Source organism: Ruditapes philippinarum, unplaced genomic scaffold (assembly GCF_026571515.1).
Source record: "Ruditapes philippinarum isolate M1 unplaced genomic scaffold, ASM2657151v2 ctg6643_1_1_1_1, whole genome shotgun sequence".
NCBI classification, from domain to species: domain Eukaryota; kingdom Metazoa; phylum Mollusca; class Bivalvia; order Venerida; family Veneridae; genus Ruditapes; species Ruditapes philippinarum.
Window position 1 is genome coordinate 82,156 of NW_026861691.1, and position 15,638 is coordinate 97,793.

At 31.8% G+C, this 15,638-nt stretch overlaps 2 protein-coding genes across 2 annotated transcripts; both read left to right on the plus strand.

The window, feature by feature from the left end:
• Window positions 1–159: 159 nt before the first annotated feature.
• Window positions 160–14,443, plus strand: LOC132716535 (peroxisomal membrane protein 4-like). Its single transcript, XM_060699830.1, has 4 exons — window positions 160–300; window positions 12,174–12,236; window positions 12,956–13,154; window positions 14,100–14,443. The coding sequence occupies exons 1-4, from the start codon at window positions 209–211 to the stop codon at window positions 14,346–14,348; spliced, it is 603 nt and encodes a 200-aa protein (XP_060555813.1). The 5' UTR covers window positions 160–208; the 3' UTR covers window positions 14,349–14,443.
• LOC132716534 (uncharacterized) lies at window positions 2,866–4,858 on the plus strand. The gene has a single exon (XM_060699829.1). It carries the CDS (start codon window positions 2,872–2,874, stop codon window positions 4,699–4,701), a length of 1,830 nt encoding a protein of 609 aa, XP_060555812.1. The 5' UTR covers window positions 2,866–2,871; the 3' UTR covers window positions 4,702–4,858.
• Window positions 14,444–15,638: the final 1,195 nt, after the last annotated feature.

Sequence of the window (15,638 nt, forward strand, 5' to 3'; positions counted from 1 at the left end):
GTTCTTAAAGATTTCATACCAAAGTTACTTTATTAATGTGTATATTTTACTATTTTTTCTCATGCCTAACATATTCAGATATTAATTTCTATTTCTTTTAAAACATAATTCATATAAATTAAAGGATTTTTACGCATTTTATTGATATTTACAATAAAAATTAATTCATAACAATAACTTCTCCCTGTTGGTGTCACATGACCAAAACATGGCAGCCAGACAAGCAATTGATGGGTTTCTAAGTTCAGGCCAATACCGGCCGGTATTGTCAGTCATAAAAGGGTTAAGAAATGGAGCAGTGTAAGATTTTATGTATTTGTAAAGCATTGGTAACAATATGCACTCACCTTATTTATAACTGTGTTGATAATTTAGTAGAAAATTAAAAAGAAGAAACTGAACTTTTCGCCCCAAGACAAACTCGAACCTTTTGCATCTCGTAATTTGGCCGTTTCGTAATAATTAAGTTTGCTTTTATTAGATAAATTGAAAATATATGTCACTGAGTGACAAAAAATGTGCAGCCTGCACCCCGGACCCCATGGAATACTTTTCCGGTGCTCTACCGACAGAGCTATCCAGCCGCTTACAATCTACCCTTATTACTTAATGACATACTCCTCCACTATATATATATAAATGGTACCACTAAAATACGCAACGGAGATTTTTTGGCGCAACGGGCGCAACGGAGTGCAAAATTTAAAATATGGCAATAAAATACGAATAGCAATGCATTTTTTAAATTTATATTAGTATGTGGTGAATAAAATAATGTTTTGAATTAATAGAAATCATCTAAAAACAATATTTTCTATATTATAAGCATTGTATTGTTGTAATACCGATCATATCTCCGTTGCGCAAAAATTCATTGGCGCAACGGAGATTTATTTTTTTCAAAACTAGCAAACAAAGTACTTTTAATTGAATTTGCATTAGTATATACTAAATAAAGTCATATATTGATATTACAAAATCAATGTTGTGTATTTTATTTATTATAAACATTCATTGTATTGTTGTTATATCTTTCATAAACTCCGTTGCGCCGATGGATTTTTGCGAAACGGAGATTTTATTTTCAAAACTGTGTACTGTTTTTTATGTCTAAAACATAAAATAATCATATAAGTTGGTATTGTAGATATTTTATACATATTTTTAACATAGACTGTATAAGTTTGTTTTTATTAGGTAGCATAATGAATATATCAGATTCTAAATGGACGGCGAAATGGACATAATTTCGGCGCAACGGAAAATGAAGATTTGCATTAGGGGTAGATATTATGTTTAAACATAAAGAATTTTAGAATAATAATAATTAATTTTAAAAATGAATACTTTCCTATATGTTGAAAATATGATATAAGATAAAAACATTTAATGAATATTGATTATATCAGATTCTAAATAGACGGCGAAATGGATATAATTTCGGCGCAACGTAAAATAAAGACTTGCATAACTGGTAAATCTTATGTTTAAACATAAAGAATTTTAGAATAATAATAATTAATTTTAAAAATGAATACTTTCCTAAATGTTGAAAATAGGATATAAGATAAAAAAATATTTATCTAACGGCGAAATGGACACATTTCGGCGCAACGGGGATTATCATAATAGTTTAATTATATTTAATTATATATTAAGTTATTTCTTTTCTTCATTAATCATTGTGTACTTTTTAAATTATTGTGTATACATTGTATACATTTCATCAAAAGCAATCCAAATATTTCATAATTATGATATTAAGGTAATCAATTATGATATTAAGGTAATCAATTACGCGGGAATTGTTAGCAATTAGCCAAGTATCGTGCACGTGTATGGCACGGGTGTTTAATGTTTATAACACTTGTAATAGAAAACTTGACCGTCATAATTACTACCTGGAAATTTGCACCTGTTTTGAGAACCAAGTGTCACGGCGGCATCTTTTATGACAAATTTCCATCAGAAGAAGCGGGTTGGTAATTAATTTTAATTTAACAAAGGGTTATATATCAAAAGACCCGAAAACATATATATGTCATATTTGTTCCTATCTTAATTCTTCTTCTTTAAGAATTCAAAATGGCTAGATATCCTTGTTATGTGTGTTCCAAGAATTGTTCGGATAAATGTATCTTCTGTGAGGTATAGATTGTCATATTTTTTTTATTACATTCATTATAAGATAAATGAAATAAATGAAATCCAGAAATGTGTTTATTTTTATTGATATGAAAATTACAGGTTTATGTTACAATATGATTTAATCACAATGTTTTTTTGAATGCATTCAGCACACAGTACTTAAATAATTTCAGTCCACCTTGTTGTAAACCTGGATGCACTTTATCGTCGTCGTAATGTCTATCGAATTTTAGTCTTTTCCCTATCTGAATGAAATCTTCTCTGTAGTATTTTTTCAATTTCGAGTTGACCGAATTTCTCATCTTGTTGAAAATGGACCGATTGAGTCCAGTCCAGTGCGGGAATTTTCCACGCTCTATAATGCTAGCAACAAATACACGCTGCACACCAGCTTTGTACATTTTGTCTACAATGTCAATTATCTCTAAATACACAGTATGTGGATTACAGTCGGCGTTAAATGAATTTCCTCCCAAGTTCAGGAACACATATCTGAAATGAAAATAAAATATATATAAGGATCAGCAACAAAAAATAATAAAAACGCAACAAAATCCCTGTATTTTAAAGACATGATTTTTTTTAAGTATTTTGAACTTTATGTAAATCTTACCGAATATGTCTTATTTAAATAATAACAGTTTTTTTTTAACAAAATGTATTGAAAGCTGCGTTATGGAATAAGTAAATCTGGTCATACCTGGTCCTTTAGGAAATTCATTCATGGACACGAAAAAAGTTTTTCAAACTTTTCGCGCCCCACATAGTGCTTTATCATATGTTCCTGCTGGTAGGAAAGATGGACACTTCTATATTGTGGACAATACCGACAACATGAGTAAACGTGAACAGGGTCAAAAAACTGAGTTCTGGGATGATTATGGTGCTTGGAAAAAGCCTTCCTGCCCAAAAACATTGTTTGTCCAAGATAAAGATCGAGTAGTGACAGTTGTATTACGTGATAACAAATATTGCGTTGAAAGAACAATAAAATCAAAGAGAGTGTACGTGCCGCTAGAACCACAACCGGAACAAGCAGATGTATTAGTAATGCACCAAACATATCAAACACTTAACGCATCCAACACGTGCAAACGACGCATAACATGGTTCGGCAACACACCGGAAAATTTCAGTTACCTGCCAAAAGACCGTGCTTTAATAGAATATATTGGAAAATTTCCTGGTGCTCAATTCCACGGCAATGTTAAAAACGCACAGAAGAACCAAAAATACATAAAAACAAAAGAGAAGGTTAAGGCAGAATTAAAAAGTGAATTAAAACATAAAAGCGCAAAACAAGTAGAAAAAAAGATGAATAGTGAACACGATAATGACTTTGACAAACAAAGAGACGATAAACAATTAATGAATTTCAAATACAATCTAAACAAGAAAGATAAGCCAAATTCCAACGCCGCAGATCATATAATTGCGGTTGAAGAAATGGTTAAGAATAATGGCTGTGTACAAAGGGTGTGCCATGTACAGGGATTAAATCACCCTGTCATAACTTTATATAATAATCAACAAATATGTGATATTAAAAGGTTCTGTTGTAAAGAAGGTGGTGAAATCTTAGGACTAGATAAGACTTTTAATCTTGGTGACTTCCATGTTACCCCGACAGTATTTAAAGATCGATCAGTTTTAAGAAGAACTAACATGGAACATCCTATCTGCTTCGGACCGACGTTTATTCACACCAATTCGTCGGCGGACACTTATAAAATATTCATGCATCACATTGCAGACCGTTTGACAGATAATGAAATCGACAATCTAGTTATCGGAACAGACGAAGAGCTCGCCTTTAAAACTGCGATACATAGATGCTTTTCCGGTGCTACACACGTTCTTTGCACCAGACATTTAAAGAATAATACTTTGAAATACATGGAAGAACATTCCGGGTGTACACTCAAAGAAAGACAAAATATTTGTGGTTTGATTTATGACAAAAATGGAATAACTGAATCGATGGACGATGATACATTAAATGTTCGCGTAGATAATGTGCGTTCCTTACTTGTTAAGCCAGAAAACCAAAGGTTCTTGAACTATTTTGAAGACAGATTACTACCTTTGTTGAAAGAACATATCATTACGCCTTTCAGACAAGGGAAAATTGAGTCTAATTGGACAAGTAACAATTCGGAAAGCGCAAATCATGTACTTAAGGCAGCTGTGAATTGGAAGATATGTGACTTACCAAAATTCATAGAGAGTTGGCAGGAAATAGTAGATAATGAAAGTAAAGAGAGACTAAGGGCAATAAGAGGGATGGGAAACTTTAAAGTGGCTCGACCATTCGAGCATCATTTGGTCGACGTTTCAACGTGGTCTATGATGACTGGTGACCAGCAGAACAATCGGATGAAACGATTTAGAAATGATAAAGGGCGATTTCACGCTAACGAAATCAGGTCCTCAAACGGACAACGAACGGTCATTAAAACCCCATCAGCTGGCAAAAAGCCTAATCAACAAAAACGAAAAAGGGCTGAAAGGTCGAGGACACCGTCTTGTAAACGGCGTGTCCTTTGTGATTAGTTATGTGAACACTGTATATAAAGCGAACAACATATTTCATGTCATGTATATTATGTATATATAATTTCAACTAATGTATTTGTTAAACTAATAATATACTTTGTGCTTATTATGCTATCATACGATATGTTAATGTTTGTGTATATACTTCGTTTTATTTGCATTGCTTAAAGTTACATTAAATAAATATGTTAAAATATTTTTGCCGTCGGCCTAAAAACCAAGCATTCTACAGTTTCATTAACCTTTTTAACAGTATCGTTGTAAATCTCATCAAATATTGTTCATAAATTAGGATTTTAAATGGAAAACCCTACGGTAACACTAAAGTACGTATACGAATTGTAACATGCAAATGAAGACTATAATCAGCCCGTGTATGCGCTACGTCACGGAGTTATAGTTGCTATCCGGAACACAGCAAATATAAGATTTTCTTGTGCAAACACACTTTTACCGTTTAAGCTTCACGGTGCACTAGGCCTGTGGTTCAGAAAAAATAATCATCTCATAAAAAAGATTAAATTTGTATGAAAATATCCGTTACAATGCGGAAATATACCGTTAAATTAGGACTGCTACTTATAGTCATGTTTGTTGATTAAATATTGATGTACGGATGATCTGAAGGCGGAGTTTCTCATGCAAACAGAAATTGTACTTCCGAATTCGCCACAATGAGGTTGCACATTTGTATGCTCATTAAACTCATTTTGGTTGCCTGGACACCAAAATAAGATCTGGAGTCGATATGAAACCCAATTTATTGATGAAATGTCGCTATTTCTTTTTTTTTATGAAATTTATTTAATGTAACTTTAAATTATTCAAATAAATTATGTATTTTCTTTCATGTAAATGAATTATTTTCATCCAAATAAAAAATATTTTTCTCATTAACATATATTACTTAATTCAGCTTTTCATAGTTATGTTTATTTCTAAAGGTTTAAATATATTTTGTATATAATGTACAAATTCTTAAGATATCTATACATTCATGCAGAATAATCTCTTCTATTTAACTTAAATAGGTGCAAAATAAATGCAATAGATTTTTTTTTAAATATTCATTCATTTCCTTAGAATCAAATTTGCCATTTTCTACATAATTTTTTTTAAATTCAATCAGATTATATTTATAAAAAATTCTCATAATATCTGACATAATAAGTTAATAATTATTTATTGGTTTGTGTACTGTACATATAATTTCATGTTATGACATAAATAATGTTGAATATATTTTATTGATAAATATGTTGTTTCTTTTCCCTACCTTAATATATGGTTATGAAAGTTACCAGTTATTGTACATACGGACTTATTAGAACCACACTCTCATGTCCGATCCTTGATAATAACGGACTGTCGAAGAATGGCCGTGAGCATTGGTTGAGAGGAAAATACCTAAACCACTAAGTCACTAATAGTTTTCCCCCAATTGTGGCACTGTATCCATTATTTTGCTTCAACACTCCAGCTTCTTCAGAACAGAACTGTCAATTTGCCGTCAAATACAGACTTGTATCTACTTCAAGCTGAAGTTGTACAGCTGAAAAAACAACTCCTTAATGATGATGAAAACACTTTAAGGAAAACTCAAGCACAAATGCAGAAGAATAAAACAACCTTATCCCAACCTCCTACCAACAAAGAAACTGCATCAGAATTACAAGAAAACTCCAATGTTGCATCAATACATCCCAACCAAAAACCAAAAATCTGTATTCTTGGAGACTCAGTGACAAAAATTATCAACAGAAAGAAATTCTCAGGAGAAATCTTGGACACCCAAATTAAATCACATCCTGCTGCAAAAGTCCAAGACATAACCAACAATCTGGATTCTGGAAATACCGAAGAACACTTATCTCAGAGTGATGTAACTATAATTCATGCTGGAATCAATAACATATCAGATGCAGAAACTACAAATCAAGTTATTGATAATTTTAAGACTTTAACACAAAAAGTGCAATCAATAAATCAAAATACAAAGATCATAATTTCTTCTATTTTACCAAAGAAATATGATAAACTCTCCACCAAACCAATCGCTGAAATAAACTGCCAGCTAGCTATCTTTTGCAAGGACAATGCCCATGTGTTCTTGGACAACACCAGTAGTTTCATGAAAAATGGTTCTGTAGATAAATCTCTGTACTACGATGAAGTACATCTCACACAAACTGGAGCAGCAATTCTTGCTAAAAACATGAAAAAGGCACTCTTTACTGAAATCAAAATCTCTGCTGACATTAAGGGACCTGAAGAAAATTTTCACAGACAGGGCCTCCCATACAACAAGAGTCATCAGAGATACCAGAGAGGACCTCCAATCAACAGACAACCCTGGAAACAATCATACTTCTACAAACAAATGGGGAGAAGTCAACCAAAACAGTGGCAACATCAGCGAGAATCTCATCAGCTACCAATGATGATGCCCTTTTGGTGGCCATAAATGAAGACTCAATCAAAAGTGTCAATAATACTAATGTCTGTGACTTGAACTCTGCAAAATTCTTTTCTAGTGATCTATTTGATAAGTCGGGTTTAAACTTTATGCATCTAAATATTTGCCATCTTAACAACAAATTTGATGAATTTAGGCATACAATTGATAATGTAAAAGAACTAGATTTTATTGGCCTATGTGAAACATTTCTTAATGAAAATTATTCTGACAGTGAATATGTTTTAGATAATTATCAGTTATTCCGTTGTGATAGAGGTTCGAATGGAGGTGGTGTTATATTATATACAAAACAGTGTTACCCTTGCTATCACAGGACAGATTTGAATAGACAAACAATAGAAGCAATATGGATTGAGGTTAAATGTGAAAATCAAAAATCTTTCCTTGTTGGATATATTTATAGACCTCCCTCATCACCTTCTAGCTGGAATACAGATATTGAAGAAATACTTGAAAAGATTTTTCTAGAAGGCAAAGAATTAATTCTATTTGGAGACTTTAACTATAATTATGTCAATTCAGCAACAATTAATAACACATGGAATCATGTTACAGATACATTCAATCTCAAACAACTTGTTAAAACACCAACCAGAGTTACTTCCACTACATCTACTATAATTGATCATATCTATTCAAATGTTCCTGAGAATATACATAAAATACATGTACCGGTCCTTACACTTAGTGATCACTACCCAGTCTGTTTTGTGCGCAAGTCTAGACATAAGCCTAAACATGGACCTGTACATTCTGTAATAACTTATAGAAATATGAAAACTTTTAATGAAAATGAATATCTCATTGAATTACAAAATCAACCTTGGTCAGTACTTGACATATTTACAGATACTGATGATGCATTAGACTATTTTATTAATACCTTAACATCAGTCCTAAACAAACATGCACCACACATAACAAGGCGAGTTAAATATGTAAATCAGCCAGACTGGTTCACTCATGAAATAGCCGAAACAATTAAAGAAAGAGATAAAGCAAAACAGGCCATAAAATATGATACTTATAAAATACTTCGTTCAAAAGTCAAGAAACTTACTGCAGAAGCTAAAAAGAAATTTTTCAACACAGTAATCAATGAAAATAAAAAAGATACAAAGAAAATGTGGCAAAATCTAAAACACCTATCAGGGAAAAATACTAATACTCAAACTCAATTCATTAACGATGAAAATGGAGAACCAATCACTGATCCTGCTGAAAGCGCAACAAAATTTAATGAATTCTTTACAAGTATTTTTAAAAGGGCACCTAATGTCAAAAACTATCCCGAATCATATAAAACTAGACTAAGAGATCATAATTCAAATTGTTTCAAAACTGACCAATTGTTTCGAATTCCTCCAATATCTGAAAAATTTGTGAGGAACGTGCTTGAAACTCTAAATGTAAAACATCAAAAAGACCTACACTCTATTCAAGAATGGTGCACTCACAGTGCTATGATACCTAATACAGACAAAACTAAAGCTATGTACATATCAGCCTCAAAAAAGACCCAACATTACATTCATGCATCAACAAGTACACCACTTCAATTATTTAACAATAATATAGAGTTCACTGAATCTGAAAAGCTTCTTGGAGTACAAGTTGACAATTGCCTAACGTGGAAACTTCAAGTAGAACAAACAATAAAGAAATGCAATAGTAATCTCTATCTTCTTTTAAGGTTAAAACAATATCTCAATTTACATGCCAGGAAACTTTTCTATAATGCCTATATTTTACCTCATATAGACTATTGCTGTTCAATTTGGGGAAATTGCTCAAAAGAACTTCTTGAGAGAATACTAAAATTTCAAAAACGAGCAGCTCGCATTATCCTAGATAAAGCTGCAGATGCACCATCTGAACCTCTTTTCAAAGAATTAAGATGGATGAAATTTAATGACAGGGTTGAGTACAAAAAGGCAATCCTGATATACAAATCATTACATGAAGAAAACTCACCATGCTACATGAAAGAAAAATTTCATTTTATCTCAACTTTACATAACAGAAATCTTAGATCAACAAACAATCTTAATCTACATGTCCCTAAACCTAATCTTGAGTTTTACCGTAAATCACTTTCTTATTCTGGAACTAAAATCTGGAATAATATACCACTCTATGTACGTCAGTCTGAAAGTACTGAAAAATTCAAAAAAGCTTACATAAAGTGGAAGTACTCTGGTTAAACCAGTACCATAGTATTATGTTTGTATAATTATGTTTACTGCAGTATGTTTAATTTGTCATTGCATTTATAACTAGTTAATACCATGTTTTATAATATTACATTGTCTTTTGTATAATTATTTGATGTAAATATGTTGTAAATATGTTGAGGTACATATGGAAGATCGTTTTGGCGAATATGTAGCCTCGTTAAATAAAGCCTTTATTATTATTATTATTATTATTATTTGATCTACCTGATTTCGTTTATATACCTTGGCTATATAAGGCCCGCTGTGTTATTTATATGAAGAAAAAAACTCCGTTGCGCAACGACATTGCGCTAGCTGTAATATATCTCCGTTGCGCCGTTGATAAGTTCATTTTCACTCGTATAATCTTTCAAAACAATATTTAATTCAAATTCTTTTTTAATTCATATAACAGACTTTTATTACACCACTTCAGTAATTCAGTAAATATCTTTAATGTTTTACTACTTCAAACTACTATTCGAGACAAAGGTTGTTTTCTTTATAAATTCCGTTGCGCAAAAAAACAAATCTCCGTTGCGCAGACAAAATGTCCATTTCGCCGGCACACAATCCTTTACAACATCAAAATTGCAGCTATTTGATATATGATTAAGGTTTTTATATCATTTTTTTATAGATTTATTCATTCAAATAACATTGGTGTTAATCAATTCCATATATTAGTACATACGCTGTGCCCATTTTCCAAAATTATCTCCGTTGCGCAATGAAATTTCCATTTCGCAAGGCATGTTTAACTCTTCACTGCAATTCAACATATAAAATTCATGAAACATCTTAAAACATACTTACTTAATAGTCTTAAACCATCATTTTTGATGCTAAAATATAGCATATTGACTTTATAAAAAATGCGTTTTGCCGGTTTTTCATAAAAACTTATCTCCGTTGCGCCATGATATTTCCATTTCGCCAGGCATTTAACCATTCAGTGCAATTAAACATGTACAATTTTTAAAAAAATATGAAAGCACACTTATTTAATAGTGGTAAAAAAAGTCTTAGACAATTAAATAAAGCATATTGACCTTAAAAAAGGAATTGTGCCGGTTTTTCATAAAAAAAAATCTCCGTTGCGCCAGGATATTTCCATTTCGCCAGGCATATAACCATTCAGTGCAATTAAACATGTACAATTTATAAAAAAATTAAATCATACTTACTTAATAGTGGTAAAAAAATCGTTATAGACAATTAAATAAAGCATATTGACCTTAAAAAAAGGAATTGTGCCGGTTTTTCATAAAAAAAATTCTCCGTTGCGCCAGGATATTTCCATTTCGCCAGGCATATAACCATTCAGTGCAATTAAACATGTACAATTTATAAAAAAAATTAAATCATACTTACTTAATAGTGGTAAAAAATCGTTTTAGACAATTAAATAAAGCATATTGACCTTAAAAAAAGGAATTGTGTCACTCACTCAGTTTTTCTAAAAAAATATCTCCGTTGCGCCCGTTCACTCAGCGTCCGTTGCGCCAAAAAATCTCCATTGCGTATTTTAGTGGTACCCATATATAAATCCACCCTCATTTTTCTAATGGGTAAAGGAAACAATGTGAAATTGGACTAGGAGCTTATGATATACCTTCTTGGGTCTCTGTTTTGCGCCAAATGTTACAGTGCGAGAAAATGTGCAGCCTGACCGGGACTTGAACCTGTGACCCTCTGAATACTGTACCGGGGCTTTACCAGCTGAGCTACCTGGCCGCTTACACACTATCTACCCTAATTAGTAAACACTTTAATTCCATGACATTTAGTTGAATTATCTAGTTGGTACAACTGCGTAACAGTATTTTGTGGTCAAGGGGGGAACAAGACACTTCACCCCCAACCCCTAAAAGACACTTCACCCCTCAAATTTTGATGACACGTTAGACGAAAGACAATTAAGGGATGACATACAAATATAAAAAAGATCAATGAACATGTAGATATATATTTCAATTGCTGACAAATTAATCTATTTGTGACTTTTAATATAAACAGTAACTTAGTAACCTGTCAATTAAAGAACAAGGGAAGTGTGAAAGGGATTAAAGTATCATCATATATTTATGAAAAAAAATCACATCCTTTAAATGAGTGAAAAAATAAGTTATTTTAACCAGTCAAACTTTCATTGCAATTATTAATTATAATAGGACACTTAGCAAAATAATAAACTTTACATAATGTAAACCTGAATTTCAGTGCATACTCATCATGCATGATAAGCAAGTTTACCTCATTTTATTGACCTGTTGATACCCTACACAAACACTAAGCATTTTATAGGCATAAAATTGCAACATTGAAAAGACTATTCACTTAAGCACATAATACAAATCAAGTTTTAGTTTCTTTAACGTTTTTATTTGATCTTTGATCTCATTATTATTCTTGTGATTCACATGTCATTTAACATGACACTTGATTGGAAATAAAAGTAAAAATATTCTATTCTATTCTGCACATATATTAAACACCCATTTTACAACTGATTATAAATATTGGAATACAAAAAAAAACCAAACAAATATACAAGATATGTTATAAACATTATCGCGCACAGCCTGACCCACACAAGAAGTTCAAATTAAGGCAATTAGAAAATGTTTTTTCTGTACCATTTAGAAAATTGAAGACAAACATAAATATAGTATAAACATGTATCTGTTTACTGACTTTGGAGAAAATGCCTATAAAGCCTCAGCTAGTCCTTAGTCAGTAGAGCTGCAGAATGTGTATTATTCTCATTTTAGGTATGGTGCCAAAATCAGATTTCCACATGCCCTGGTCATGACATTTCTGTTCAAGGAGGGCAGGTAAAAATGGTTTATATATACATGTTACTATTACTTTTGTAAATCCTATGTTTTATTCAAGATTTAAAATTAATTTCTGTCTAATTTTAAAACTATTGTATTGTAAAGACTTCAACAAAAGATGCAAGTACATGGGTGAAATTGATATTCATGCAATTAGATGTTTTAAATGGTATAGGTTATTGGTCAGTTAATCTACGTTTAATTACTCTTAAAGTGTATCTACATTTTGTTTTAATAAAACAGCTGTAAGTTTGAAATCATTTATGTTGCTAAATTTACTGCTTAGGAAATTACATGGTAATTATTAACTGATCTTATAAATTGATATAAAGATAAAGTAGCTTTTTTATGTATGATACATGTATATAGTTTATAAATTATACAATGTATGTCATGCACCAGTCAATGAACTTACCACTGGGGAATAGTGGGGACTTTGACTTTTGGATTATCAGTCAGAAACAGGGACAGTCAGTCATGTTGGGTACCATTTTGTGACAGAAAAGATGAGAGGAGCATTTGTAGTGCACTGTTTCAAGCTATAAAACTGAAAAGTCAATGTATGACAAACTGTTTTCATGTGATTTTAAACAGTCCTGACTGACAAATAAAAGATGAATATCAAAATTGTTATTCCCTATTATTCTAATCAATGGTCAGTACACTTATTACCTGTCTGTTTATCTCAGCTTATGCGAAAATTCTTCTTTTTTCAGTTTACGTGAGAAGGTTAGGGCTATACTTGAAGCAACATTTACACATTCCAAAAACCTTGCATCTTTTGTTTTCCTGTATAAAAGTTTAACAGGTTTAATGGAGCATTTTCAAGAGGAGAAATCCCAGATTCACAGCTTCATAGCTGCCTTTATAGGAGGTTATTTTGTATTTGGAAAAAATAACAAAGTTAATGAACAGGTATGATTTAATATTTGGGTTTCCATTTTTCACTCATTTAACACTCAGCCTGTTTACAGCAACCGATTCAACCTGTTACAGGGTGAGAAAAACATGCAGCCTGACTGGGACTCGAACCTGGGACCCTAGGACCACCGTTCCGCAGTTTTACCAGCTGAGCTATCAGGCATCTTACATTGTCTCACCCCCATTCTAATAAACAGTTTTGAACCATGACATACTTCCCCTACTATATTGAAATTCGTCCTCAAATTTCTCAGGGTTACAGAGCAATGTGATTTAAACTCTGAGCTGTATGCAGTCACAGCCCCACGTTGGGTGCCAGATGTCACAGGGTTTGAAAAATGTGACACCACATGAAGATATATGCATAACTGTGCAATACCATTTTTAGAGAGTGGTAAAATTGGAACTGGGAAAATGCTAAAAAACAAAATTGTATAACTGCATTAAACAAAATTCTGCATATTGAATACTTTACAGTCAAACCTGTGCTAAAGACCACCCTGAGTAAAGATAAACCTGTAAATAAAGACCACTTTTGGATAATTTTTCTTTGAAGTAACATCTGAATAAAGACCACTTGTATATAACTAAATGTATCCTCGTCACTGGCCTTTAAAAATAATTGCATGAAAAGTACCGCAATAAATATAATATCTTTAATACTGCTTTATGGGGAGGGCTGTTGTTAATATTGTTGTATCTTGTAGCCGACCCATTTGCACTATATATCCGTTTTTGTATCATTCATGTAATTTTAATGTATTTATGTAAAAATAAGTTGCAATAAAATGTTATTAAACTAAACTTGTATATAAAGGCCATACTTTGTTTCTCCCTTGGATGCCGACGTCCATTGTTCACAGGGTTGTCTGTACTTTGATTTCATTTTTAATACTTTTCAATTCAAACTTCAAAATTCTCTTTTGTTTTTCATTTCAGATAAATTTATATTTGTTATCAAGAATTATATATGGACTGGCTAAACTGGCAGTGAAAAGAGGATATATACCGAAGCCAAACGGAGAGACGTTCCCATGGTTTGCTGCCATTGTTTGGGGTATAGTCTTGTGGGAATTCGAACACGAGAAAGAAACGTTGCAATCTTCTTTACAGTCGTCCATGACATACCTGTATCATGACAGTAATAAGTGGACCAATCTGAAAAACTTTTTATGGCATAACAAATAGTGTATTGCATTTATCTAAATTTTCTATTGTTATAGATAGTTTTTCTTCTTTTATAAGTGATTTCGAGCCTAACTTGAGTCACAACTTTTCTTCTTCCATAGTATAGATGCGCTTAGAATGTTAAGTTCTGAGGCACAAGTGATTTCATTATAATGTGGCTAGAACTAGAAAAATAGTTCTAGAGGCAGGGCTCAAAAGTGATAGTATTATATATAATTTGTCAAGATCTCATGGTGTTATCGGATATTGAATTGAGTAATCTTAAATACAATGGTCGAAGAAATGCATGTCAAATGCAGAGCTCTGGTGAGCCCATAATTATTGTTTAATTATGTGCTCTCAACAAATGAAAAACAATGAACAATTCCTTTTTGCCTAAACATATTGATCTGCTTATTTGTTTTATTAACAATAAAAATGTTGTAGGGATCATTTATGACCATTTTATTAAAGAATATTTGTTTGATAAAGTTTTTATTTTACCTATTTAACCATGTGATTTAATTATTTCTATAATTATTTGTATACATGCTTTTGTATAATATTTATGATAAGAATTATATGTTTATACACTTTGCCCAATCTTAATTTTTGAATTATCTCCCTTCTTAAAAATGTTTCTAATCATGGCTCTGTATAATATCAAATAGCCATTACACCTCTATATTTGTAGAATGGACTAGTCAAGCTTTAAACATGGAATTGCCCATTTGTATTTTATAGGGTTGTAATATCCAAAAGCCCAAATTTGAGCTCCAAAAGTGTAAGAGTACTAGTTAGACTGTATTTATTTTTAAGTAGACTTCATCATGTTGCCTTATTGATGTATTAGCGTTAAAAGTGATCAAGAGAAAAAAAACAATGATTCAAAAAGTCACTTGAGCAAAGTGTTACAAAAAATTTAATGAGAAAATGATCATGAAATTAAAGCAAATCATGAAATCTTAAACTTGTAGCTATGCTTTCCGTAATGATATCTTAGACATGTGGTATATGTAACCTTGTGAGGACCTCTACACTTAGATGTAGTTTAGATTGGGTCACTGCTAATGTCAGCTGAGCTAGAAAATATGTTTTTCATCACAATACATTGTACTTTCATGATTTGATCACTTAGTTATCTCATGGAACTGTTTACTTTAGTGGGGTCAAGATGGTGTCAAGGTCACATAGGTTAGTGAAACATTTTTGTACCTTTCCTTTGTTAGACTCAACAATTATGTTGAAACATCATTAAAAAGTATAAAATTATTTTGATATAGGCACATTGTGGTTGACATCTTTTGCTGA

Excerpts from the sequence above, each read along its gene's own strand:
- LOC132716534 (XM_060699829.1), top strand. The coding sequence starts at position 2,872 with ATGGACACGAAAAAAGTTTTTCAAACTTTTCGCGCCCCACATAGTGCT.
- LOC132716535 (XM_060699830.1), top strand. The coding sequence starts at position 209 with ATGGCAGCCAGACAAGCAATTGATGGGTTTCTAAGTTCAGGCCAATAC. Across the intron at positions 301-12,173 it reads GGGTTAAGAAATGGAGCAGT|GTATGGTGCCAAAATCAGAT; the intron begins GTAAGATTTTAT and ends TTCTCATTTTAG. Across the intron at positions 12,237-12,955 it reads TTTCTGTTCAAGGAGGGCAG|TTTACGTGAGAAGGTTAGGG; the intron begins GTAAAAATGGTT and ends TTCTTTTTTCAG.